This window comes from Grampus griseus, assembly GCF_964374135.1.
Source record: "Grampus griseus genome assembly, chromosome: 1".
In the NCBI taxonomy this organism is placed as follows: domain Eukaryota; kingdom Metazoa; phylum Chordata; class Mammalia; order Artiodactyla; family Delphinidae; genus Grampus; species Grampus griseus.
The window spans coordinates 148,975,241-149,003,235 of NC_139017.1; the positions used below are offsets into that span (position 1 = coordinate 148,975,241).

A 27,995-nucleotide genomic window follows, 5' to 3' on the forward strand; every position below is an offset into this window, starting at 1 on the left:
TGCTGCCAAAAAGCAGGAACTCACTGAAGTTTTAATTCTGAAGCAATCCTGGCGTTAATGTTGTAGCCAGGGTCGGGCAGCATGGGGGCCGGGGCCCCCGCTGTGCTTGCTGAGGACCCCCGGATCTCTCCCAGTTCAGGCTCGCTCTCGCTAGAGGTAGACCCGCTGTTGATGGCGTAGACGCTCTCTGTGACTCCCTGAGCTGAAGCACAGCTGTCTGGCTCTTTCTTCTCCCTGGGACTAGACAGTCCCGGGAGGACAGCCATCTTCCCGGTCTGCCTGCTGGGCAGCAAGGACATGGTGTAATCTGCAATGACCCCGCCCACATCTAAGTTGCAGGCCTGGTCGAAGGCTAGGAAACCCACGTTGGCGTTTGCTTCGCACACCATAAAGGAGCCATCGTCCATGATGAGGAGGTCGATGCCACAGAAGTCCATGCCCAGGATGTTGGACACCTGGATAGCCAGCTGCTTGCCTTGTTCTGTCAGTGGGCACATGACGCCCACGCCACCTGTGGGGAAAGTGCAGTGATGTAATGGTGACACTGTAACCGAGCAGGACCGTATAAGGCCTTCCCAGAAGAGACCCCTACCCATATCCTCTGCCTGCCCTTTGTCGTAGAAAAACTTTAGTCAAAGAATAAATTTAATCAGAGAAGTGAGAAAATGCGGAAAGAAAGGAAAACAGTCAAGCAAGATAAGATAATAATACTTTAGCCATTAAACAAAGTCAAGGACCTTTAGCTCTTCCTCAAGGACTGCAGTTAATATTCTGAGCCACATCCTGTGAGCTGTTTTGCAGATACTGAAACCCCCAGCAGGTGGAAGAAGTTAAATGTATGCTGCCCACAAGCACGGAGACCCCAGACCGGTTGGAACCAGAAGGTTGATGATGCTGAGAGCCCATTACCTCACCACCAGCCAATCAGAAGAATGTCCACGAGCTGATCACGCCCTGCTCCGTGAACACTATAAGACTCCTCACTACCCGCTCCAGGGCAGGACACACAGTCCTGTGGGCATTAGCCCACTGTGGCCCCCTTTGCCTGGCAAAGCAATAAAGCTATTCCTTTCCATGATACTTCACCAAAACTCTGTCTCTGAGATTTAGTGTGGCCCCAGTGTACGGAGGCCGAATTTTGGCAACAACACCAGGCACCGACCGGACAAATGAGTCAAATGACCCTTCAAGGAAGAGGTGAGGGATGTCGGGGGAGGGCAGCAAGATGGGCATTTTTATTACCAACAAAAGGTCTGGATGGAAATCAGGACACCCTCTGAGAAAGTAATGATTGTTTCTTTCCTAGAGTTTAAAAAATGTTTATATCCTCTGACCCAGTCATCCCACCATGAAGGAAATAATCTTACATATCGGGGAAAAAAGCTTATGCACAAAGATGCTGATGGCCGTCACTTAAAATACTGGAAAGTCAAAATACTGGTACATGGTAGGCACTCGATATTTGTTGATGAGTAAATGAAAAATTATAATCTAATTAGCTCACAGAAGAGGAAAGCAGCATAGTTTACACCCATTACTAAAAATGATAGAGTTCGTGATCACACGGGAAAATACTTAAAAGGATTGAAGGCTGTACAGTATGACCATAATTATGCAAAAAAAATCATCAGAAACGACACCAAAATGTTAACATTGGTTGTCTCTAGATGGCGGGATTAATGACAAATATCGTTTTCTATTTGACTTTGCTGTATTTTCTACACTGAGAATGAATTCCTTTTAGAAATTAGAAGAAACAAAATTATTATTTTCTAAGAAGAGAGAGGCCTGTGAGACAAAAATCTCATACCGAGGTCAGAGAGAGTCTGATTGCCCTTACTTGTTAAAAAGCTAAGACCTCAGATTTAATTGTCTTCCTTCAGTCTCTTTGCAAAGACTTAACACTTGTATTCTCAGGAACTAATGGCTTTACCTTAACTCTGCCCCTCCACCATCTATTATATGGTGTGAGGAAAAGGCTACTGAACAGCTTTAAAACAGCTCATCAAAAACAGGAATATGGATAAATTACAAAACAGTGTACTTTCTAGTTAAAGAATGGATTTTTTTGTTTGTTTTTTCTTTTGGCCGTATGGCTTATGGGATCTTAGTTCCCTGACCAGGGATCGAACCTAGGGCCCCGGCAGTGGAAGTGCAGAGTCCTAACCACTGGACCACCAGGGAAGTCCCCAAAGAATGGATTTTTGTGAGCTGACTGAAAAAGACAAACTGATAATACATAAGGTTCGATACTGTGGTAAGACATGGGATTGTCATGAAAATTAAATGAGATAATATATTAGGTACTTAGCACTGTGTCAACCTGAGCCTAGCATTTGCTTCTATCACAACGCTTTAGTCACAGTACCTTACGACGATCTGTTTATGCATCTTCTCCTTTACTGGACCATAAGCTGCCCAAGGGCAAGGACTCTCATTAATCGCTACACTGTCAGCCTCTACCCTGGAGTCCACGTGGGGAGGCTGCTCAACCACACTCAGGAAGAAGGACCAGATTGGTGTTTCAGCCTCGTCATTAGTCACCAGACTTGGTATACTCATCTGGCGATCTAGGAAATAACGACTGGGTACTCTTTCACATTACCAACATACAAATTCCACTCATGAGGCTGACAATAGATTTCTGTGATGAAGATGAACACTCCCATTCCCCCGGGACCATCTCCATGCACCAAAACTGAAAACAAGCTTTAGCAATAGGTTAATGGGATGAGGTTATGCTTTTGACCCAGACATAAACTGCAGCTTTCTAATAACGTCAAACATATAAGAAAAACACAATTTTCGAAAGAAAAAAGAAACACAATCTTCAATTACAATGGAAAAGCAGAATATGCTATGTCTCCAGCCATAGCCTTACTTTTCAGTTTCTTTCTTTTTTTTTAATTATTATTTTTGGCTGCACCACATGGCTTGCTGGAGTTCCTGGACCAGGAATCGAACCCGAGTCCTCAGCAGTGAAAGCGCGGAGTCTTAACCACTGGACTGCCAGGGAGTTCCCCATTGCCTTAGTTGAGACTCTCCTTGCTTCTTGCCTGAGCTATTGCCACAGCTTCCAAACTCAACTCCCTGCCTCCCTCTCATGCCTTCAATCCATCCTCTTCCCAGATGTCAGTTTTTCTCAAACACCAATCCTCATGTCACTCCCTTGTTTAAAGCTGACTGCCAAGTCCTAACACCTACAGGACAGGGTTCAAATCTCAGCATCCTGACATCCCTGGCCTGACCTCCGTCATGGCACTTACACCCACCTGCCACCCTCCTGGACTGCTTGCTGCTAAGGGAAAGGGCTTGTTTCTAATTCCTCTCTGTGATCCTGGCGCCTTGCAGACGGTCTGACCAGATAGGAGGGATCGAGACACATTCACTGGCTGGGTGCAAACATCCTAATGAAAAACCCTGGTGGCCTCCCCTGACCAACAGTCCGACTGAGCTTTCGTGCCTCACCGAGAGAGCAGTTGCTCTGCATCCGTCCGTCTGTGGAGCAGCGAAGCATAGAGCCTATCACCTGGCCACCTACTACCACCACCCGGATATCCTTTCCGTGGGACTCCTTCACGTACTTCTGGAACAGGTAGGGCACATCGTGGCGGATCACATGGCAGATATCTGAGAGGTGGTGTTTATCTCTTGCGAGAAAAACAGCTTTTCCTTTAAGAAGAAAGACAAAGAGCAAGAGAAGTAGTTAGAAGCCTCTGAGCGCAGTCCTTGCCATCCCACCTCCAGGTCCAGAGTCATCCATTCTTTCCCAACTCGCCTCACTGTGGCCCCTTCAATTTCTCTGAATCGACTCTTGCGTCTTATCAAATGGTCGTCGAACCTCATTTTTTTCTGGGTTTTACTCAGGTCCTTCTCCTTTCACAACTCTTTTTTCAAAATGAAATCGAAATGTATTCCAGAAACGCCCAGAAGGGGCCAAAATAACTTCCTAGGGATCTAGTCAATTCGGTTCCAGAAACAGTCAGCACCGCCTATCACCCCAGGATGCTGATTTGGTAGAGTCCATGTCTCACTCACGTTTTTTTCTAAATCCTCACACCTCACACTAGGCTCGATGCACAAAGCAAGTGTCAATCAATGCTTACAGAACATAACTAACTGAACATACTTTAGAGGAATTCCCAGTCAAGATGGACAGAGACCCACAAAAGATAATGACACAGCCTGATATAGCATCAGGAGAGGTCTGTGCAAAATACTATGGGGGTTCAAAGAGGGAGCCACTGCCAGATGTGCTTCCTCCTTTTAAACATAAGAAACTTATTATTTGGCTGTACCCGTTTAATTCTGAAAGGAATGATCCGTACTTCTATTGATCTCTGGGAAAAGCATTCTTTCCTGACTCCAAATTCTGTATTTTCTGCTTGAATCACTTACGCTTTTGCAGTTATTTGGCATCTGCTTTTCCATTTGCATATTAGCTAACAGGTATGAGCGGGGGCCCTGACAGGTTTGCTCTGTAAACCTGACATAAGCATACCATACCCTGATCCTTCTTGTTCGCAAACATGGAAAAAAGAGATGGTTTTCCTAAGATATGTGTCACCACCTTAAAAAGAGTGGGACATTTCTGAAGTCTTAATAAAAAGAGGAATGGGTATCAGCCCCTAGTGGCCTATAAGACCAAAAAGTAACCTCCAAACCATGTCTCAATCATTGGACATCTGGCACCAGGAGATCTGGCATCTGGCAGCAGATGGCTGGGATTCAATGATAGGCACTGGAGATTCTCTGGACATAGGTAGGATTTTCAGCAGAGATGGGGGCTAAAAATATGGACTTTGTTCCTTGGTTCCTGGCACAGAGGTTCTAATATGGGGCTTAGTCTGCAGTTAATAAAGGAGCTACAGTTTGAAAGCAAGGAGGAAAAAAACTGGGCAGGGGGAAGGGCACTAAGATTAGTTAATCATCTACTGTGTGCCAAACACTTTATTTTTTAAAAAAATTATTTCTCTTACACTTCATACTAGCTCTATGAAGCCATTAGGACAAGGATAGTTATTTTTGTTTTACAGAAGAGGAAAATAAAGGTCCACAGGATTAGTAACTTTCTCAAAGGCATAGCCTGCATGAGTCCACTGCCTTCTTTAGATTTATTTCCATATACTAGAGCCTAACAACTGCTGTGACTTTGTTTACTCCCTACCCATTTTCCCTAAGATGTGTGTGCTACACTAGCAACGACCAATCTGAAAATAAAATTAAGATCACAATTCCGTTTACGATAGTATCAAAAGGAATAAAAAAACTTAGGAATACATTTAACCAAAGAAGCTCAAGACTTATACACTGAAAACTACAAAATATTTGAAAGAACTTAAAGATTGAAATAAATGCAAAGACATTCCATGTTCAGAAATTGGAAGATTAATATTGTTAAGATGGCAATACTCCTCAAATTGATCTACAAACTCAGTGCAATCCCCACCAAAATTCCAACTTCCTGTTTTGCAGAAATCGATATGATGATCCTAAAATTCATATGTAAATGCAAGGGACCCCAAATAGCCAATGCAATCTTGAGAAAGAAGGACAAAGTTGGAGGACTTGTATTTCCCAATTTCAAAACTTTCTACCAAGTTACAGTAACAAGATAGTGTGGCCTGGCATAAGGATAGACATATAGATGAATGGAATAGAATTGAGAGCCCAGAATAAACTCTCATACAGATCGTCAATTTTTGATTTTTGGCAAGAGTTCCAAGAGCATTCAGTGGGGAACCAACAGTCTCTTCAACAAATAATACTGAGAAAACTGGATATCCACAGGCAAAAGGATGAAGTTGGACCTTCATCACACCATATACAAAAATTAATTCAAAATGGCTCAAAGACCCAAATGTAACGGCTAAAACTGTAAAACTCTTAGGAGGAGAGATAGGTGTAAATCTGTGTGACCTTGGATTAGGCAAGCACAAAACGACATCAAAAATACAAGTAACCAAAGGAAAAAATAGATAAATTGAACTTCATTAAAACTTTTGTGTATCAAAGAATACTATCAAAAAAGTGAAAACACGACCTACAGAGTGGGAAAACATCATGCTCAAATTATGTATCTGATAAGACAGTAGTAGCCACAATATATAAAGAGCTGTAAAAAAGTCAATAAAAGACCAATAAGCCAACTGGAAAATGGGCAAAGGATTTGAATAGTCATTCCTTCAAAGAAGATATACAAATGGCCAATAATATGAAAAGATGTTCAATGTTAGTCATTAGGGAACTACAGATCAAAACCATAATAATATACCACATTACACCCAGTAGGATGGCTATAATAAAAACAAATTACACATTTAAAAGTTGCTAAGAAAGTAAATCTTAAAAGTTTTCATAATAAGAGAAAAAAATTATGTAACTATGTATGGTGACAGATGTTAACTAGACCTATTGTGATCATTTTGCAATATAGACAAATATCGAATCACTATGTTGTACACCTGAAGCTAATATAATGTTTGCATGTCAATTATACTTCAAGTTTAAAAAAGACTTTAAAAATAAATATATAAAGTGGGCCCACACATTACTAATGCTTGGAAAACATGCATTGTGGCTTGTGGCTTGTTTTTACGGTGGAGGTATGGTGACCATTTGCATAATTTGTCGAGGCAAATTAATATACCCAATATAAAAGTTTTGTTTAGTATGTGAAGAAATTGGAACTTCATACATCGCTGGTGGGAATGTAAAATGGCATAACTGCTGTGGAAAACAGTTTGGCAACTCCCCTAAAGTTAAACACAGAGTTACCATACGACCCTGCAATTCTACTCTTAGGTGTATACCCAAGAGAAAAGAAAACATATGTTCACACAAAAACTTGTACATGAATGTTCATAGTAGCATTATTTATAATAGCCACAAAGTAAAGCAACCCAAATGTCCATCACCAGATGAACAGATAAACAAAATGTGGCATATCCATACAATAGAACATTACTGAGTCATAAAAAGGGATAAAAAACGGATCCATGCTGCAACATGATGATCCTTGCAAACATTACGCTAAGTCAGAGAAACCCACACAAAAGGCCACATATTGTATGGTTCCATTGATATGAAATGTCCAAAAGAGGCAAAGCCATAGAAACAGAAAACAGATTAGTGGTTGCCAGGGACTAGGGGAGGGGCCCTTGGGACTGACCTTTAACAAGTACAGGGTTTCTTTTTGGGGTGATGGAAATGTTATGGAATGAGATAGTGTAATGGTTGTACAGAAGAGTGAAGATACTAAAATCCTCTGAATTATATAATTTAAAATGGTACATTTTTGTTTTGTGAATTATATCTCAATTTTAAAAATATCTAAAAATACTATATCTTCTATTTAATTTGTTTAGTGTCTGTCTTTCCCTTCTACAATGTGAGCTCCTGGAGGGCAGGAATTTTTGTTCTGTTCCTTTCTGTATCTCCTTGGCACTTTGTGGGCACTCAATAAAGATTAGCTGAGTTTTATTTTATGTATATTTTACCACAATAAAAAACTAGTTGAGACATTGCATTTTTGCACTGTAGTACATGTGAATCATCTCGCCACCCAAACTCATTTCTCTCACTTCTTAGCAGGACCACTTCCCTTTCCCAGGTTGCTTTGCCCACACCTGTTTCTGTATGTTGCTCATCCAGTTCAAACTCCACATTCCAACTTAAGTCTCCTTTTCTTCCACCGAAGCCTTCCCTGACTCAGGGCAGAGTGGGCCCCTCCCTCCGTTTGGCTCAGACAGGCATTCACCAGCCATCGCCCTGAAGTGCTACTTCTCTACTCTCTACACAATGGAGATGAGAGCAGTGAGTGTGTCAAGTTCATGGGAACTGCTCATTCCATGTCCATTAGGGTACCTCCTCTCATTCCAGATGCCCTGAGCAGTTAAGGATGCCATCTGGGTATCATCAGGAGGTACTCGCTCTCATACCACAAGGGAGGGGGATGGCTTTCTGCTGCATACGTCCTCTTCAACTACTATGTCTTGAGCACTGTAGTAGGTCTTGGAGACAGAGATGGGCAGGACCTGGTTCCCACCCCCTGAGCAGCTCACAGTCAAAAAGGGGAAAAGGCACATAAATCTATAACTGTCATAAGCCATAGTACTATGCTAGCGGCATGGATGAAGTGCTTCGGAAACACAAAGGGAAGGGCAATTAATTTTGTCTGGAAGAGAGGGAAGGAGACCAGGGATGTGGACAGAGAAGAAATGACGTGGAGCTGGCCTTAAAGCCCGAGCAGAAGTTCACTAGAGGGCAGAGGAAGATGGCGTTCCCAGCAAAGGGAAGAGAGCAGAGGTTTAAAAACAGCAGAATACATGGTCTAGTCTGGAATGGATTACAGAGGGTTCACGTGGCTAGAGAAAGTTGCAAAGGAAGATGGATGCTGTTCGTCCAGGGCCTTCAGTGCCACGGTGAGGAATATAAACAGTATGTAAGAGGCAACACCAGTTCTTGGGAGGGTTTTTCAGCAAAGGAGTGACAAGAAGAGATCTTTGTTTCAGAGAAATTGCTCCCCCCAACGAATACAGGATGCCCTGGCAGTGAAGTTAGGGAAAGCAGTCAGAATCAAGTCAGGAGTCTGCTGCCACAGTCCAGGGAAGGGCTGGGAAGGGTCTGAACAAAGCAAGGACAGTGCGGACAGCGAGGAGGGGACAGAAGTAGGGACTACACCACAAGCTCCGCAAGGGGGAGCTCCGTCTCCTCCGAGCAGAGAGGAGGCCCAAACAGAAGCCTGGGAAGAGGGGCACTGACCCCGGTGTCCGCGTGTGCTCTTCACCACGACTGGGTAGCCCAGCGGCTCGGCTTCATCGATCATTTTTGAGAAGTCTTCATGCCCACCTGTCAAGAAAAGCAAAAGTCAGTGAAGGTGAGGCTGATGGTCCAGGGCTCTGGGGGAATTCTCTGGAGGCCTCACATCCCTCTGCTTAAGGCAACGTGAACCCATTCCATCGGACAGACACGCACTGTGCAAGTGTCACACAAAAGGTGGGAACAGAGAGATCAGGAAAGCAGCATTATCACGCGCTCCCACATGGCAGCGGCTTCATGCGCTCTGGTTCACGCAATCGTCATGACAACCCCGCAGGCAGGGCAGGGATTCTTCCCTTACCTTGGCTGTGGTAGGCGGAATTCTAAGAAGGCCCCCAAGATTCCTACCCGCTGGTGTACGTGCTCTGTATAACCCCCTCTCCTGAGTGTAGGGGGGACAAGTGACTATGCTGGGATAGCATTCCTGCAATTAGGCTAATAATCAGTTGACTTTGAGTTAATCAAAAGGGAGATGATTCTTGGTGGACCTGACCTAATCAGGAGAGCCCTGTAAAAGAAGGTGAAGCATCAGAGAAACTCTCCTGCTGGCCTTGAGGGAGCAAACTGCCATGTTGGAGAGAAGTCCATGTGACAGGGCCAACAGGCAGCCTCTAAGAGCTGAGAATGGCCCTCAGTTGACAGCCAGCAAGTAAGTGGGAACCTCAGTCCTACAACTACAAGGAACTGAATGCCAACAGTAAGCCTGGAAGACCCCAGACCTCAGATGTGGTCCCAGCCCAGCTGCCCTGGCGAGACCTAAGCAAAGAGTCCAGCTATGCTGTGGCTGGACTTCAGACCTCCAGAAACTGTGAGATGATAAATGGGTGTTGTTTAAGCTGCTAAGTTTTCAGTAGATTGTTGTACTGCAGTAGAAAACCAATACCCAAAGAAACCAAGCCTGGGATATTTCTCACCCAAAGGTAAGGCATGATTTGAAAGCCCGAATTGGCTCCACTACACTCCTTTAAGCCTTCATTTAAAAAATATGAATATTAATCTTTGGGGGACCATTATTCTACCTACCACAGGTGATACTGTAGTTCATCAATTTTTTTTTTTTTTTTTTGCAGTATGCGGGCCTCTCACTGCTGCGGCCTCTCCCATTGCGGAGCACAGGCTCCAGACGCACAGGCTCAGTGGCCATGGCTCACGGGCCCAGCCACTCCGCAGCATGTGGGATCTTCCCGGACCTGGGCACGAACCCGCATCCCCTGCAACGGCAGGCGGACTCTCAACCACTGCGTCACCAGGGAAGCCCAGTTCATCAATTTTTTGCAAAGCAAAATACTCTGGGATACTAATAAGACCTGTCACAAAAGTGCTAATGATTAAAAAAAAATAAAGCAGCATGAAAAGGCTGTGTAGATAATCAGGGGCATCTTTACAATGAGGACATTTTATAAGAAGAGAACTCCCAGCTTCCTGACACCCACTGATAAATATAACTCGTTTCTAGCCATCCTTTTGTCCTTCCCTCATAATACAGTGCAAGAGGGGTCCTGCTTATCTGAGGCCATCCCCACACCTGTGCCCCGGACCCCTTTCCCTCTCACCTCCTCAGGGATCTTGCACCATTAAGTGTCCCCTCTCTGCTGTATCTTCAACCTCTCAGTTCAGAATTCCAGCAGCATTTTAAACATGCTCAGTAATCTCCCATCTTAAACAAATAAAACCCATTCCTTCACCCTGCATCATCTCTTAACTACAACCTTGTATCCTTACAATCAAGCTACTCAAAGGGTTTCAGTTTCCTCACTTCCCATTCACTTCCTCATCCTTGACAAGTTGGCTTTTCTCCCTATGGCTGAACTGAAGCTGTGTTCATTGAATTCCCTGTTGCTAAATCCAACACACATCTCCATGAGTATGTTACGCACCCTCTCAGAATTAAACACCCCTTTTAATTACACCATCCTTCTTGGGATGTTCTTTCCATTGGCTTCTGTCATCTCTCTTCTTTCTGTTCTCACCTCTCCAGGTGCTCTTACTTGGCCTCTTGCACAGGTCCTTCTTCCTTTTCCTATTCCCTAAAGGATTCCCTCTCGAACCCTCTTTTATTAAATGTTGTTATTTTATTGTGGTAAAATATACATAACGTAAAAGTTACCATTTGAACCATTTTAGGTGTACAGCTCAGGCCTCTCTTCATTCTGCATCTTCTCCCTGAGTAATCTCATCCATTCTTGTGACTTCACTTAACATAATGGAAGTTTCCAAATCCACTTCCTTAGTCTACACCTCTCTCAGGAGCTCCAGATCCATTTACCTGCTGCCTACTGAATAGTTTTACTTTTACATACTACAGACACCTCAAACAGAATGTGTCCCAAACTATAATAACCTCTTCCGACAATGCCTTGCCCTACCCACCAATCTGTTTCTCCTCTCCCATGGTTCTAGTCTCAGTGAGTGTTCGCTTTCACATCTGGTTGCCCAAACCAGAAACCAGAGTCACTCTTGATTCCTCTCCATGCTCCGCATAGCCACTCAATCATCATGTCCTAATATTTCTGTCTCCTTCCTAAGTCCTGAATCTGTTCACTTATCTTCATTCTTACTATGGCCACCTTAGTTTAGACTATCATTGCTCATTTGCATTGTTTATAAAGCCTACCAGTACATATCCTGTCTCTACTTTGCCTCTGGTCCAATTCCTTCTCCACAGTGTAGCCAGAGTGACATTCTGAACTCTGATCAGGCCATTTCCTTGCTTAAAGCCTTCCAATAACTTCCTGTTAGTCTCAGGATTACCCCTGATCTCTTTCATGTACTGTATATGGTGACTTCTTATCTTTCTAGCCTTATATCTCAACCCTATCTCCTTGATGTTCCACAAACTACTCAAAATACCACCAATCGGTCATGCTCTCTCTTGCCTCTAGGTCTTTCTATATTCTGCTTTCTTCTTAGACTGCTCCCCTGTCCCCCTTGCTTTAGCTGGATAACTTCAGCTAGTTTAGATGTTCTCTCTTTTGGGAAGCCTTCTTTCCTCATCACCTACTAAACGAAATTAGGAGCTCTCCTGTGTATTCCCATACCACCTTGCGCTAACTCTTATCCTGGCACTGCACTGAAACTGCCTCTGATGAATTGGGAATGCCCTGAGGGTAGGACTCTCTTACTTGTTGCTAGAGCCTAGAGCCTATTGTGGTAGTTGGCACACAGTGTGTACCAGCTACATATTTAATGAATGAATTCCAGAGAGAAAGAAGTAAAGACATTTCAGACAGAGGGAATGACTATGATAAAGACTCAAGATGTTGAATCATCTAAGATGAACAGATTCGCCTTGAAAACCAACAAGAGATGCCAGAGGCCTTCTGGGGAGAGAGAACATAGGGATGCAGGCTATTTGGAAAGACAAGTCTCAATCCTATTTTAAGGACACTCACCATAGGAGAAGGTGTCCGGCATGGGGACCCCATGTCCAGCCAGCTCCTGGAATGTCCAGAATTTGTTGATGCAGTTTAGAATGCTCTGTGGGCGGTTGACTAAGCGGCAGCCCAACTTCTCCAGGTGTCGCAGGACGGTGATGTCACTGTCCGACTGCACTGAGGGTGTGGGCACCCGGACGAGCACCACGTCTGGGAAAGTGGTGAGCGCCTTCTGGTTCAGCTGCAGGCCTGCAATCAAAGGAAGAAATGAGCTCTGGGCTGGCCATCATCTAGTCCCACCAGAAGCACTGGTTCCAACAGACTCCTCAAGACTGAACCTAGCAGGAAGATAGCCTTGAAAACGGCACTTGGATATCCTGTTGTAATGAGAAGCTACCGTCCACCCTATACTCCAAACACATGGGCAGAGCACGACATTGAGGAAACACAAAAGAATGAACAGGGTGGGGCCGGGGGGGGGAAGAGCAGCATATCAAGAATAATCCAAGTTAGAAGAATCCATAGGAGATAATGCAGTCCAGCACCCTCCTTCCATGTAGGACTAGTGTTACTCAAAATGTAGTGGCTTAGGAGGCTGGACACTTAATGACAAGGAATGCAGTAAAGGTCACTTACGGTATCTTTACCACTCTTATGATTTCATCTTTAAAAGTCATCTGGAATATTACGAATATAATGAATGTAAAAATGTCAATGTTAGGTAAAAAAAAACAGGATACAAAATTATCAGTACAAGTTAGAAAACGCTAGAAGGAAATATACCAACATTTTAACAGTGGGTAATGGGACTATAGATGAGTTTCTATTTATACTTATCAGTATTTTCCAAAATATCTCCAACTGTGTATTACCTTGATACCAAAAAACTTTAAAAAAATCAATATACTAAAAATCAATTCAATATTAAGAAAAACTAGAATGCATCACAGAACAATTGGTCTATATAGCCAAAGGACTTAAACCTGTATGATACTGGATGAACTGGTAGTATTAGCTTGTAGTGAAGACTCAGAGGAACAGGAGTGCAGTCTCAATTATCTGTGCGGCTCCATGCAGAAGAATTATTTGGCTTGTCTTCTATGACCTCAGGAGGTACAGCTGAGGAGCTATCCAAAAGAGCATTATTTTGTCTGACTGTTCACTTCTGTATCCCCAGCGCCTAGAACAGTATCTACTGCATGATAGGCACTCAGTGTTTGTTTAATTATACAGAAGCTACATGGAGATAGATTTGGGCTCAACAAAAGGGATACTTTTCCTCTGCCTTAGGATGGAATGGGCTGAGTGAGGCTCATGAGTCATCCGAGGATGGCACAGAAGGAATGCAAAAGTTAATAAGTTCACAGCAACCTGCCTGATCTCTTTCAACCCTGATATCTTATGGTTTGCATTACTCTAAGTAGTTACGTAGGCATCTCCGGTGCACCCAGCATCTGGGGATGGAATGATGGAGACAGGAAATAGACTGGATAGGGCAATGAGAAGTGAGTTCAGGGAACTACTTGGTCTGCCTTAGTGAACCTTAAAGGAGTCTCTAAAGTGCTCTACAGAAAACATTTTAAACACAGTTTGAGAACCATCTTTTAGGCTTTAACCTAAAGCACCTTCGCTTTCATAAGTGATAAAAGTGTACAACCATATAACTCCAAGAAAACAAAAGGTACTAAGGAAGTTACTATTCCTCTATTGTGGGATGAATAATATCAATATAAAAACTCTAAGCAAAACAAAACAAAAGCAAGCAAACAGAAAAACCAAAACCACAAAACTACTACATGGATCTAACTTGCACAGTTTTCTCTCATTCTAGAGGTTTCACCAATTTAAAAAAAAGAGAGTAAGCACAATCATTAAGTTAAATTGTTTTTAGTACTTCTGCTGATAGTGTGAACCCAAGGATATGGAATATAATTCTCAGGGGTGATTTGTAAAGAGCATTCAGGTTATCTTTACTTTGCCATCAGAAAACAGTATCATTTATACATGCTTTTTCCTTTGCCACTTAGCGCCCCTGGGGAAAATAATATGAAAGCGGGAAAAGAGTAAACCCTGAATAATATCCTCAAAACTGGTAGGAGAAGAAAGAAAAGTATTCAAGTTGGTGAAAATGGCAAGTAAAATACAGAACACTGAGGGGAAAAGCAACAGCCCAGAACAACATTACATAATGAGATAATATATGCAAAAATGCTTTGAGAACCACAAAACGCTATAGATATGCAAGGCACTGGCATTATTATCACACAGACACTCTACTGAGCAAGGTAGGACACTGTATGGAGATTTGTACCACCTGATGAGAAAAAATGGCTTTGCAACAGAAAAGTGACCTAGAGAGATGAGAAGCAGCAGAAACGTCTGGGTTTTAAATCTCAACATGAGACCACAGACAAACGGTAAAACTTCTAAATGGGAAGAAAAGAATTCAGTCATTTCTGGAAATACCAACCACAAGTGGAGAGAGACAGCTCAGCCTCGATAAGCAGATTCACGTACACCTAGGAAGTCTTACCAGGATTTCATCTCTCTTCTCCAAAGGTAAATCTTTGGGCTTGGCTCATTCCAACTGAAGCCTTTAATAAATGAAGAATGGAATGGGTTAACGTGGAGCTGAAAAGGCTCTCCCAAGCAGTTAGACAGGTCTGGTCTCTGACTGTGCTGGCCGTCCAGCTCTGTGCAGAGAGGGACGTGACGTGTTTAGGGAAAACATATGCACAACCAGTTACTTCTCTGCCCATTGACCCAGCTCCAGCATCCTTGCTAAGGGGCAATGTCACTTGTCCCATGTTCATGCCCATTTTCTTTGCTGTTTGCACCTTGTCTAAATCACCATTTCTAGAAGTAGGAGACAAGAGTCTGCTGCTCACCGTGGCATCCTTTAGCAGGAAGAGCAATTCCACAGAGCCACGGCCAAGCACAGTTTGGGTTTAAGGCTGGCACTTGGCAAACCTGTCAGTGAATTCTGAAGCCTTTAACCACTTAGCGATCTCTCTCCCTCTCCCCATTGATATCTCCTTTTGGGAAAGGATGGAGCTTAATGTGTCACCTTTCCTGGGATCCTTAATGATCCCACTGCAATCTATGGGCCTTAAACCAAGGGAATGAAGTGCTGATGCAGGACCTCAAGGAGGGCAGGGCTCTGCTTGGCTGCCAGCAACGGAAGGAAAGCCCTGAACAATGAGGGGCTCGTGCCCTCAATAACAAGGGATTTCACGTGATTGAGTGCCCTAGTGCCCTCAGGCATCACCTTGATCTGGGAAGCAAGGTGGGGGGAAAGGAGCTGAGTTACTTCTGGGACATTTGGGGATCTTCCAGATTGCGAGACTGGGATTGAGATTTACTATTTAGCCTCAAACCACTTTTTTTAAAAAACTAAAATGATCACTATGTCCCCCAACAGGTCAATAAGATCGTGAAAAAGATCAGTCTCCAAACTAGTTAGTATAATGACCAATAGCCAACCTAGTCTAAATCAACTTTTTGAAACCACAATATTTTCTCCATATTACTTCTAAAAAGAATAATATACTTTTATGGGTAATTATGTTTTTGACTCTATTATTTATATTTGGAAATATTTTAATGTATTAAAAACAAGACAGAAAAATGAGTAACTTTTCCAAAGAACTGAGCCTGTTTTTTTTCTAACCTATATATTGGATTAAATTAATTCTACAAAACTAGACTTTTGCATTTATATGTACAACAGCAAAGAAATGCACTTAATAATACAGAGAAATAGCTTTAGAAAGAAACAAGTCATTACTGGAAAGTAGAGCTCTAAGAATTAAAACCCATTCTCAATCATTCATACCAATACAGGGAAGAAGCATGGAAAATAAAAGGTGCAGTCATCCAGATCTGAATTTGCCTAACATTTTTACTGATCATCTACTGTGTTTGAAGAACTTTGCCAAGAACATTCATATGTATTATTGCATTTAAATTAAAGGCATCTTGTTAAAAAAAAAAACAAAACAACATAGAGAACAGACTTGTGGTTGCCAAGGGGGAGGGAGGGAGGGAGAGGGATGGACTGGGAGTTTGGGGTTAGCAGATGCAAACTATTACATTTAGAGTAAATAAACAACAAGGTCCTGCTATATAGCACAGGGAACTGTATTCAGTATCCTGGGATAAACCATAATGGAAAAGAATGTAAAAAAAGAATGTATATATATGTATAACTGAGTCACTTTGCCGTACAGCAGAAATTAGCACGACATTGTAAATCAACTACGCTTCAATTAAAAAAAGAAAACATCTTGTATATGCATCCCTGCACTAGATCTGACTGTCAAAGTCTTTGCGTTTACACAGAACTGATGCACAGTGGGTCCAGACCAGTGGGCACACAATACTCATTCATGTACACACATATGCATCCCTGGCTTCACAACTAAAAAGCAAGCTTCTTGTACGCTAGGAAAAAAAAACACAAAAACCCTTCATGTACAAAGCAAGTGGCAGAAATAAGAAAATAGCAGGACACTGTAGCAGGAGAGCAAGCAAGGACCTCACTTACAGCAGCTTTTAGGACCATTACATTTGGGTAGGATCATGTAACCATGGCTGGTAGTGAAGCTCTGAGAGTTGTTAAAAATGAATCAACACTATAGATAACATAAGCGGATAATAATCCATTAAGTGCTGCACATGACTGTGTTGTGTTAGGAGGGAGGTGTGTCATCCCAAACATGATCTGGCTCAGCTCAATCACTCTCCAGTTTTTCTCTGGTCTCTTTCTACCCTACCCCACAGCATTTTCTCATAAGGAAGTTACTTTTATTGTTACCGAGTAGATGCTATGCCACTCCTCTTTCCCTTTTAAAGGTCTTTGTTACAATGCCCAGAGACATCTCACCTCTACCTCATTAAGACCCACAGTCATGATGTGGCCACCTTCTCTTTCCACCAACTGCTAATTTGAGGTCATTTAATTCAATTCAACCTTCACTGAACTGTTGAGATGAATCAGACATACTCTGAAGCAGGAATACGAAGATGAGCCAGGTGATCTCTGCATACCAGGAGCTTATCGTCTCCTTACAGAGAAATATATCAACATAATTTTAATTCATTCAGTCACTCAACACATATTTATTGTTTTATGCATTCATTCAGTGAAGATTTATTGAGCACCTACTTTGGGCCAAGCCCAGTGTTGGTTTGGGTTTCCCCAGAAGGACTGCTGGAGATAAGGACTGAAGTGCAAGAGGTCTATTATCACGGCAATTTCAGGAAACACTGGAGGGGGAAGTAGAGAAGGCAATGCTGCAAATAAAAGGTGTGTTATGAAGTGAGTGATCACCTTGGCACCCAGGGCTTAATCTTGCCGGGCGACAATAAGAAACGGTTTAGTGCACACTCCTTGGTTACCCCACCCAAGGGGTGAGGAAGCTAGCAATTTATAATATTTATATACCAACCCTGTCTTTGGTTGAGAGCTGATCGAGAGGTGTGGTATTAATTCCCTGGTCCTTCCGGCTTGCCATGCATGTGTGGGCAAAGTGAGCTTCTGTGACCAGAGAAAGCCCTCAGGCAGAGATTCAGGTGCTGATGGTTAGACCGGTGGTGGCGGCAGTGTAGGGCAAGAGGGGAGGACAGACACAATGCCATCAAATGGTAAGAGCAAAAGGGACATGGGAGGGCCTCTGACAGGCACTGTCTAAAAGGCTGGGCATAGGGGTTGAGGTGTGAGTGTAACAAACAATATCCCTGGAATTTAAGAAGAAAGAAAACAGACAACTGTAACTAATGTCACTGATGCTCTATGCAGAGCACCTGGGTATTAAGAAGAGTTATCAGTCTGGTTTGGGCAGGGGGTGGGGAGGCTCTAATGCAACCTGAGAACTGCTCTAGCAGGCATATGTATCAGGGTACAGTGACAGCGAAGGAGGAGGGAACAGTTAGGTGATTATTTCTGAGAATCAAGGAAAGTTTCAGAAAGGAGATGTTGACTCGTAGAGCTTCTGGGCACAGAAGAAATGTGTAAAACTAATAAATGCATAATGTCTACCCTTCAGAAACAAGTCGATGGTAAAGGCATGGCAACACATAAGCACTGAGTTCTGCGACAGCTCAGGGCAAACGTATTTGCAAAGGCCTTTCAAGAAGTTGAGGGCACATGAGATGAAAGGCAATTATGGCAAAGTAGATAAAGTCCTGGCCTCCAAGTCAGAGACTTGATTTAGTTCTGTGCCATCATTTAACAGCTTGGCAAGACACAGAAAATGTCCCTGGGTCTCAGTTTCCTCTTCTGTAAAATGGAAAACTTGAAAACCTTCCTCTCTCGCACACCTCACCAACACAATGCTTCCTCGCAGCCACGAAGACAAATCTCATCAGGCCCTTTTCTCCTTTCCTATCAGGCTCTCAAGATTCCAGTCTCCAAGGCCGTGTCACTGCCCTGGACTCTGAACCCCACCTGGCTCTGACATTGCCTTTTCTTTCTTTCTTTCTTTCTTTCTTTTTTTTAACATTTTGGCTGCTCTGGATCTTCACTTCATTGCAGTGCACGGGCTTAGTTGCCCCAAGGCATGTGGGATCTTAGTTCCCTGACCAAGGATTGAACCTACGTCCCCTGCATTGGAAGGCAGATTCTTAACTACTGGACCACCAGGGAAGTCCCTGACACTGCCTTTTCTACTCCCACCTTCCACTCCTGCCCATCTCCCCGGTGCCCTCGGGGACTCAATCAATGGGACTCAATGGGCAGCAAATCTCCTGTCCTTGAACTTTTCAGCAACTGTTCCCTTCCCCTTCTTTTTCTGAGTCTAACTGAACCCTGACTCTGCTTCCCCACCAGCCCTCCCAAGCTGTGGCGGGTTTTCTCTCCCTCTCACCTGGGGTTACTGGGCCTAGAGGTAGGAGAGATGTGCTCCTTCCTACTCTCATCGCAGCTTGACCAGCATCCTTCTCTCCTCCTAAAACACCCAACTTGCCTCTCATCTGACAACACCACACATCTCCCCACTTGTGCAGGTCATCTAAAGACCCCAGTCACTTCCCTGTCCTTGAAGCTCTAGCTCCAGACTCACTGACTCTCCTGTGCTGTCACAGATATTGGTGATTTCAATATCCCCATGAAGAATTCTTCCAATTCCCAGGCCTCTCTGTTTCTTGACCTCCTTTCCTCCAAGGATCTTGTCCACCATCCCACCCCAGCCACGAGTACCAGTTACATTCTAGACTTTATGCAGTGATCATAACTCCCATCTCCAAACACCGTCTCCTATCTTTCCAGCTCACTCTATAGTACCCCAACTCCAGCCACACTTTGACACCACCTGGAACTACCATGCATGGCTCCCCCATCTTTTCACTGTCCCTCGCCCCCTTCATACCCTATTTCATTTCCATAGTCAAGCACCACAACATATATCCACAAATCCTTGCACCCATTTCTTGCTTGGCTAAACCACAACCCCAGTTGGACTGATCCAACTCTGCCTACCTCATGTGCCCTCCTGTGCAATGGAGCATGTCTGAAGAAAAAATACACAAACCTGCTGACTGATCTCAAGGGCATCCTTGTTGCTGCCTGCTAAGCACTGTTTCCCTAGTCCATTCACTCTCCCTCAACACCGGACATCTATTGCACACTTTCTTTTCTTGCTTCAGATCTTCACTTCTTCCTCCCTCCTCCTCATTCTCACTCTTCCTATTTCAGGGAGAAAAACTGAAGCAATCAGAAAAGAACTTCTCTATAACTTCCCACTATCACATCTACCCACCTGCACCTGTGCCAATAGGTGACCTTCTCTATTATAATGGCTGAAGTGTCCTTGTTCCTGGCTTAGGTCAACTCCTCGAAATAGGCACTAGATCCCAATCCCTCTCAGTCACGTAAGGCACTGCTCCAGCAAGTCACCTCTCTCTCCTACATCACCAATTTCTCTCTCTATTGGATCATTCACACCAGCATGCAATATTCTGTTATTTCTCCCTTCTTTAAGAAAATCCTCTCAAATCCATCTTTGAGCAATATCTTAGCTCAGGCTGCTATTACAAAATACTATAGGTTTGGTGGCTTAAACAACAGACATTTATTTCTCACAGTTATGGGGACTAGAAGTCTGATATCGGGGTGCCAGCATTATTGGGTTCTGTTCCTGGCTTGCAGACAGCAGCCTTCTTGCTATATCCTCACATGGCAAGGAGAGGGAGGGAGGGAGGGAGAGGGAAAGGGAGAGGGAGAGGGAGAGAGGGAGAGAGGGAGAGAGGGAGAGAGGGAGAGAGGGAGAGAGGGAGAGAGGGAGAGAGGGAGAGAGGGAGAGAGGGAGAGAGAGGTGTCAAGTTCTCTCATCTCTTCTTATAAAGGCACTAATACCATTCATGAGGGTACCACCCTCATGACCTCATCTAAACCTAATGACCTTCCAAAGGCCCCACCTCCAAATACCATCACATTGGGGGTTAGGGCTTCAACGTATGAATTTTGGGAGAATACAATTCAGTCCGTAGCAAGTTATCAACCCATTTTTCACTTTCTCTTTATAACAAAACCCTTAAGGCAGTGTGTATATTCCCTGTTTTCCATTACTTCATTGAAACTGCTCTTATCAGAGTCACTAATGCTAAGTCCACATTCTACATCCAATGTTCAGTTCTCAGTCCTCATCTTAACTTGATTTACCAGCAATAGCTGAAACAGTCTCATCATGTCTTCCTTCTTTAAACACATTCTCCACTCGGCTTCCAGGACGCCACACTCTCCAGGGTTTATTTCTTTTACTTGGAATTCTTTGCTGGTTCCTCCCCCTCTTCCCAACCACTAAACAGTGGAGTGCCCCAGAGCTCAGTCCTTGGACCTCTTTTCTGTCGACAGTCACTTCCACGATAGGTGTATGGAGATGCTCCTACTTTTGATAGCTTCAGGCCAGGGCTTTCCCCTGAATCCCAAGTGGATATGATCAACTGCCTACTTGCCATTTCCATTTGGATGTTTAATGGGTACCTTAGACTGAGACCTGATCCTCATCACCTGACCAAACCTACTCCTCTCACACACTTTCCATATGAGTAAATGGCAAACTTTATTCTTGCAGCTGCTCAGGACAAACTTTGGAGTCCTCCTTGATCAGTCCAATGTCTACACATCCAATGTCTGATCCAGTAGGCACATTCTGACAACTCTGTCTTCAAAATATATCCAAAAATCCAGTCACTTTTCACCTCCTCCCCTGAAATCATTCTAGTCCAACAACCATCATCCATCATCTGTTACCTGAACTGCAGCAAGAAACTCCTAAGCCATCTCTCTGCTTCTGCCCTTGCTGTCATCAGTCTATTCTCAACACTGTGGCCAGTGTGACCCTGTGAACATAGGGCAGGTCATGTCACCCCTCTGTTCAAAACTCTTCAGTAGATTCCCAGCTCATTCCAGAGTAAAATACAATGTCCTTCCATGACCCACAAGGCCCTATACATTGGCTCCCCCCATGACCCACAAGGCCCTATACATTGGCTCCCCCCACCCCACCTCTCTGACCACCTCTCCTAATGCTCATTAACTCTCTGCTTTGGCCACACTGGTTTCCTTGTTGTTCCCTCTTGCCTGAACCACTCTACTCCCAGATATCCAAACAGCTTGCATCCTCATCTCCTTCAGGTCTTTACTTAAACATCATGTTCTGGGTGAGGACCACTCCAGCCACCCTATCTAAAATTACAATCCCTTTCTCTGCCCCCAGAAATGTGCTACTTTTTCCTCCTTTTCCCTTCCTTACTTTTTTCCTCCTTAGCTCTTTTCACCAAATACTACTGTGTTTTAACCTGTTTGTATTCTATCTCCCCATCTAGAAGGTAATCTCCTTCAGAGGCAGGGATTTCTGCCTGTTTTGTTCTGGTGCCTAGATCAACACCCCTCACATAGTAGGCAGTCAACAGATATTGTTGAGCAAATGAATGAATGAAATCATTATAATGAGGGAGACTGTGTCTGTTCTTACTCTCTGTTATATCTCCAGCACCTAGCACAGTGCCTGGCCTGGCACAGAGTGGGCACCCAATTGATATTTGTGGAATGAAGTAAAGGAATGAATAGGATTGTTGTGAAGATTAACTAACACATAAAAGATATTTAAGTATTAATAACAGAGTTACAGGAATGAGGAATGAAGAACCATTATTCCCGTTCATTCCGCAATGCAAAGTAACTTAAATGTATCACTTCCTCATAGCAGGAGTCTTGAATTACTTTTTTTTTTTTTTAATATTTATTTATTTATTTTTGGCTGTGTTGGGTCTTTGTTTCTGTGCGAGGGCTTTCTCTAGTTGCGGCAAGCGGGGGCCACTCTTCATCGCTGTGCGCGGGGCCTCTCACTATCTCGGCCTCTCTTGTTGTGGAGCCCAAGCTCCAGACGCGCAGGCTCAGTAGTTGTGGCGCACGGGCCTCGTTGCTCCGCGGCATGTGGGATCTTCCCAGACCAGGGCTCGAACCCGTGTCCCCTGCACTGGCAGGCAGATTCTCGATAACTGCGCCACCAGGGAAGCCCCTTGAATTACTTTTTAATAGTGAAGGAACAAGTAGAACTAGATTGAGAATTTCAGATCTTGTTGGAGTTTTGTATTAAAATAATATAAAGCCCTAATAAGGTGAAGTCTCTCCAGGAAGTGGGTAAGGTGACCCACCTACCTACTGGAGGAGTGGGTGGAGTGATGTGAGGCTAGCAGTGATGTACCTGGATGTCCATGGACTCTCTGCTAATAAGGGGGATGACAAGGAGGTATGGATGGATGGAGATGACGTGGACCTCTCTGATGATGGCTGTGTCCCTTCCACCAGGCAAGCCTAACAAATTTGGTGGAGGTGTATGGTAGCAACAACAGGTGGTTCAGAAACCTATAAAGCAGGGCTTTGAGATCCACTAAGGATCCCAATCTATTGGTTCTAGAACGTTTTCCAACACAGTTCATGAGCTGTCCCTAAAAACAGCTGTTAGAAACATCAACACTTCAACCCATCCTCAGCCCTTGAGGTCAGCCCACAGTTATAAATGTGGACCCATGGGGTAAAGCGTATCCATTCAGCACTCACATGTTTGGAAACATTACATGGTTGGTGCTTCCACCTACTGACCTTTCCACTAGTGCTGGATGGTGGTTTCTTTGGATTACAGGCTGTCAGGCACAGGCCTTTAGCAGGGACTGAGGTTAAAGATCAACCTTTGTGCACAAAGGTGAGCATCGTACCCTTTTCTGCTAGTGTCTTCTTGCACAGTAATGGGAGTCCATCCTTTCTCTGTGAGGCCCCTGTTGTCTTTTGGAAGGCTGCGATAAGACCACTTCCTCATTCAAGTTTACTTAGGATTTCCCCCTACCCAAACTTTTTAAATATTACTCACCTGGTCACTACAAAGAACAAAGTGAAAGTAGTCCAGAACACCTTAACATAAAGAACCTGACCTAGAAACTGCCATATGGCCACCAAGGTTTTAGCTCTGAAAGTAAGGGAAGAATGCTGAATCACCCTGCTCCTAGAAGCCGAACTGTAACACATCCTCATTTCCAGGGCAGGTTCATTTCTTCTGTCTTGGTATCTGTCCCTGAGTTTGGGACTATACTTTTTTCTTGAGATAGCTAATTGTAAAGACCTTTGGGTGGTCAAAAAACTTGATTTGCACCAGTGACTCTGCCCTCAAATAAGTAAATGTGCCCGTCACAAAAACAGTTATGCGTCCAATCATGATCTCCCAGACACAGCAGCTAATTACAGTACATCTCACATACTTGAATTAGCCTTTAAGGCACTTCACTCAGTCATCCAACAAACATCAACTGAAGGCCTACTATGTACCTGTTCCAGAGCATATATTTGAGGAATAGCCAGTCATTTAGGGGGTGAGAGAAGATAAACTTTTTTTTTTTTTTTTGTGGTACACGGGCCTCTCACTGTTGTGGCCTCTCCCGTTGTGGAGCACAGGCTCCGGATGCACAGGCTCAGCGGCCATGGCTCACGGGCCCAGGCGCTCCGCAGCATGTAGGATCTTCCTGGACCGGGGCACGAACCCATGTCCCCTGTATCGGCAGGCGGACTCTCAACCACTGCGCCACCAGGGAAGCCCAAGATAAACTTTGTAAATAGGTAAATTACAGTAAAACATGATGAATGCTACCTTTGAAGGTCTGCACAATGTTGTTCGGCAGCAGATAGCAGAGAGAGATTCCTGGGGGCTGGGTAAGGAGTCAAGACAGACTGTATAGAGAAGAGTGACTTGAGTTGGATATGCAGGGTGAATACAAGTTCCCCATGGGGGAGGGAGCTGGACCAGACAGGCATCTCAGGCAGAGGCAATTTCAGTGCAAGGGGCAGAGAGGTCAGTATAGGCTGAAGCATAGGGTGGAGTAGAAGAGAGGAAACAGAAAGTGCTGAGCCCAGAATCACTGAGTGTTGGTCCCAACTGCCAGCCAGCACTATGTGCCCAGACACCCTGACTGACGTTTATCAGATTAACGTGTAAAAAAAACCTAGACCTACGCCTGGCACATGATAAACACTCCACGAATTTTGCTTTGAATATTACTATGTGCATTTTGGTGCCGCGTTCACCACCACCTTATCCTCAGGATTGAGAAAAATTAACAAATATGTGTTGAATGAATGAAGAACTTGTGGTTTCTAAGGAGGAAATGGCAATGGATAGGATTCTCATAATGCTACATCCAGCAGGAAGGTGAAGGGAAAGTGTTTTCTGCAGGATTGCTTCAGTCATCTGAAGGTCATTCACTCTTCCCAGTAGTCTCCCCCACCCAAATCTATGCTGGGTAGGGCAGACCACTGGGTTAAAAAGAATAACCATAAAACCTTACATTTGCACAGCTTCTTCAGCTTACTTGTATTATCTAGTTTAAAATAACTGCAATCTTTAAATCCCCAACTTTTAACCTCTTGTCTGAATCTATTTCAGATATAACCTGAAATTCTCATCTCTGTATTTGAGTTCCCACTAGCCTCCATGGAGGGAAGACTGGCAATGAATTTAAGAAACTGGTAGAGTCACCGCCCATACCTGTCCCAAACTGACCCCTTCATCTACTCCCACACGAATCTCAAGAAAGAACAGAAAGGAGCCTGAGTAAAGGTGGTACCTTAACTTCCTAAACTATCACATTACTTTGCAACGTCACTGTCTAGCCTCGATTTAACATAATTCAGTTCAGTTCCACATCTGATGTCCTAAGGCATACTTATTCCATTATCACTGGCTGGGAATTAGGAGACCAGGTTTTTAAACTTCAGTTTGCTGCCAACTAGCTGGATGGCACTGAGCAAGTCACTTCGTTTTTTTGAGCACCAGGTTTTTCATTTGTAAAATGAAGAGGTCAGAATGGGTGATCCCAAACTCCTTCCCAGCTCTCACAATAATTCTCAAATGGGAAATAGCATCGATATCATTGTAACTCTTTCTCTATTTCGAAGCTAGTAAGTTCTAGAGTTTATTTCGGAGGAATACTTTGGCTCAGCAAATTACCAACAGTCTTCTACAGTTGACTCTAGAAGAAACTGGGAAGTAGACTGCATATCTTTATTCATTCAAAAATATTTCTTCAGTGCCTATTAAGGTGTGAGGCACTATTTAGACACTGTTACAGCCCTGAACAAAGCAAACGAGCTCAGTCTTCTCATGGAATTCACTTCCTTGTGTTTAATTAATCCCGTCATGCACCAAATAAATCTTTTGACTGCTTTGGACAGCAGAAACAGTGATCTAATAGGTTTGTTTTATGTGTTGTGATTTGTGTGGGGCAATCTCTGAATTAGCAAAAAAATGAAAACTGCTTCCAAAAATCCCTGTCTTCAGTTTCTCCATCGACTAGGTAAATAACTATGTAGTTTAAAAAGAAGTAACTCCTTGTTTCTGAATAGATTGAGATACATTCACACATGAATTCCAGAAAAATTTTAAGACACTAAACGAAAGAGGTGAAATGTTTCCTGCAGCATTAGAATTTAATTTTTTCTTTTCCTATGACTGATTCTTTAACATGGGGTTTTAGATACAAAACAAACAGCATTCCTCTTCTCCTTCACAGAATGCATGATGGGTCTACAAAAAGGAACATGATGTGGAATGATGTGCCTGTATCTCAATAAAGGCATATTTATAGGCTGTAAAACAAATAAATAAAGAGCAAACTCTTGGTGTGGAAAGATGTGTATACTAGATTTAGATCAGTAAAATATAACAGATTATTCCATTTAAGTATGGTACTGATGCAGAATTTTAGAGCTGGAGGAACCCTAACCCTTAGTTTTATGAATGAGAAACCTGAGATTCAAAGACATAAAGTGACTTGGCCAAGGCAAAGCCAAGATACTCATTAGCAGCAAAGTTGTAATAAGAATCCAATTCTACTGATTCTCTGTCCAAGAATTAGTTCTATATTAACTAACTGAGAGTTTTAGCAAATCAAGACTAGAGAGATGGTGCCCTTTATGGCTGACAGCCATTGTTTTAGACTAAATGTATGATACCTGATGTCTGTAGTATATTTCTCCAACAGACTATACAATCTGATATTACTTATGAAGGGTTTAGATAAATTTATAGATGAAACATCCGGGACAGATATGTTCTACTTAGAAACAGGTCATATTCAAAATCTCATTTCTAAGGAGCCTGTTCAGAATTTGGAACCCCTTTCCCCTGCCAAAGAAAAGTAACAAATTGTGAGTTAATTTAACCAGGCATGATTGAAATAATATGAATGGTATTCCAAGAAGCACTCTCACTGGGCCCAACGCCCCTTGAGTCCTGGACCCCCTGAAGTGACTGGATACCTCCAGACTGGAGGCTGGAGAGACTCAAAACTGCAGGCCAGGGGGAGGTTCCTAAGCCAGGATTCCTAAGTCAGAGACTGTCTGTGTTGGGATAATTAAGAATATCTAAAAACATACGTAACCTCTTGAGGTCATGGTCACAGATGATAACCATGTCTTACCCCCAAAAATCTCTTGGACACAGCAGTAGAGAAATCGGTGAGGCCAGAATGGTCTGTACCTGAAATCTTGGCTTTTCTGGAATCGGAATTCAGTACTTTCAGGGAGGAGGATGAGTTTAAAGAAAACCCATCAAAGGTCTTCTCTCCCACCTTACCCTCAAGAGGTGACTCCAATCTTTCTCAGATTTCTCCCCATCTGCAGGTTCCTAGCTTGGGAATAATATTCTATGTAGCGCATTAATGATGCTTAGACACTCTTGGAAAACTTTTAAAAACATTCATCCTAATGGCAATTTTGTAAATTTAGTGCGGGCTTCTATAAATCTAAACTGACAGCGTATCAATGAGAGCACAATTGTCTAATTTGGGGTTAGCTTGATTTTCTTCGGACCTCCAGGAGGCTTCAGGTGAATTTGAGTTCCTTCCAAACTAAGTCTCCTAAGTGAATTAAATCCTGTTCTCAAATCTTGACCTCAGGGCAGATGCTGGTGGTGAAAGAAGCTCTCAAGGTTAGGGGCTTTCTCTAACCCAAAGAGGTCTCTCAGGGGAGAGCGGCAGGTTTGGAGGCCCGGAAGGAGATTTGGCCTGGGGGGGCCCGGTGCGCGCGCCCACCCGCTGGCTCTCGGAGATCCCGGAGCGCCTCCCTGCCCTCCCGGGCCCGCCTAGCTCACCGAGGTTGCCGCCGACGATGGTGACGGCGATCTGGTCCATGAGCACCGCCCGGAAGCGCACGTCCTGCTCGGAGCAGCGCTGCCTCAGGGCGCGCAAGATCTGCACCTGAGGGTAGTCCTCGCGGATGCGCCGGTCAGTCAGGAACCAGAGCTGGGAGCACAT

The 27,995-nt window shown here is 43.7% G+C and overlaps 1 protein-coding gene across 1 annotated transcript; it reads right to left on the reverse strand.

Moving 5' to 3' along the window:
• Positions 1 to 20: 20 nt before the first annotated feature.
• On the reverse strand, positions 21 to 27,995 carry RIMKLA (ribosomal modification protein rimK like family member A; the record flags this gene model as incomplete). Its single annotated transcript, XM_082679113.1, has 5 exons — positions 21 to 511; positions 3,469 to 3,672; positions 8,764 to 8,850; positions 12,213 to 12,443; positions 27,833 to 27,995. The coding sequence occupies 5 exons, from the start codon at positions 27,993 to 27,995 to the stop codon at positions 21 to 23; spliced, it is 1,176 nt and encodes a 391-aa protein (XP_082535239.1).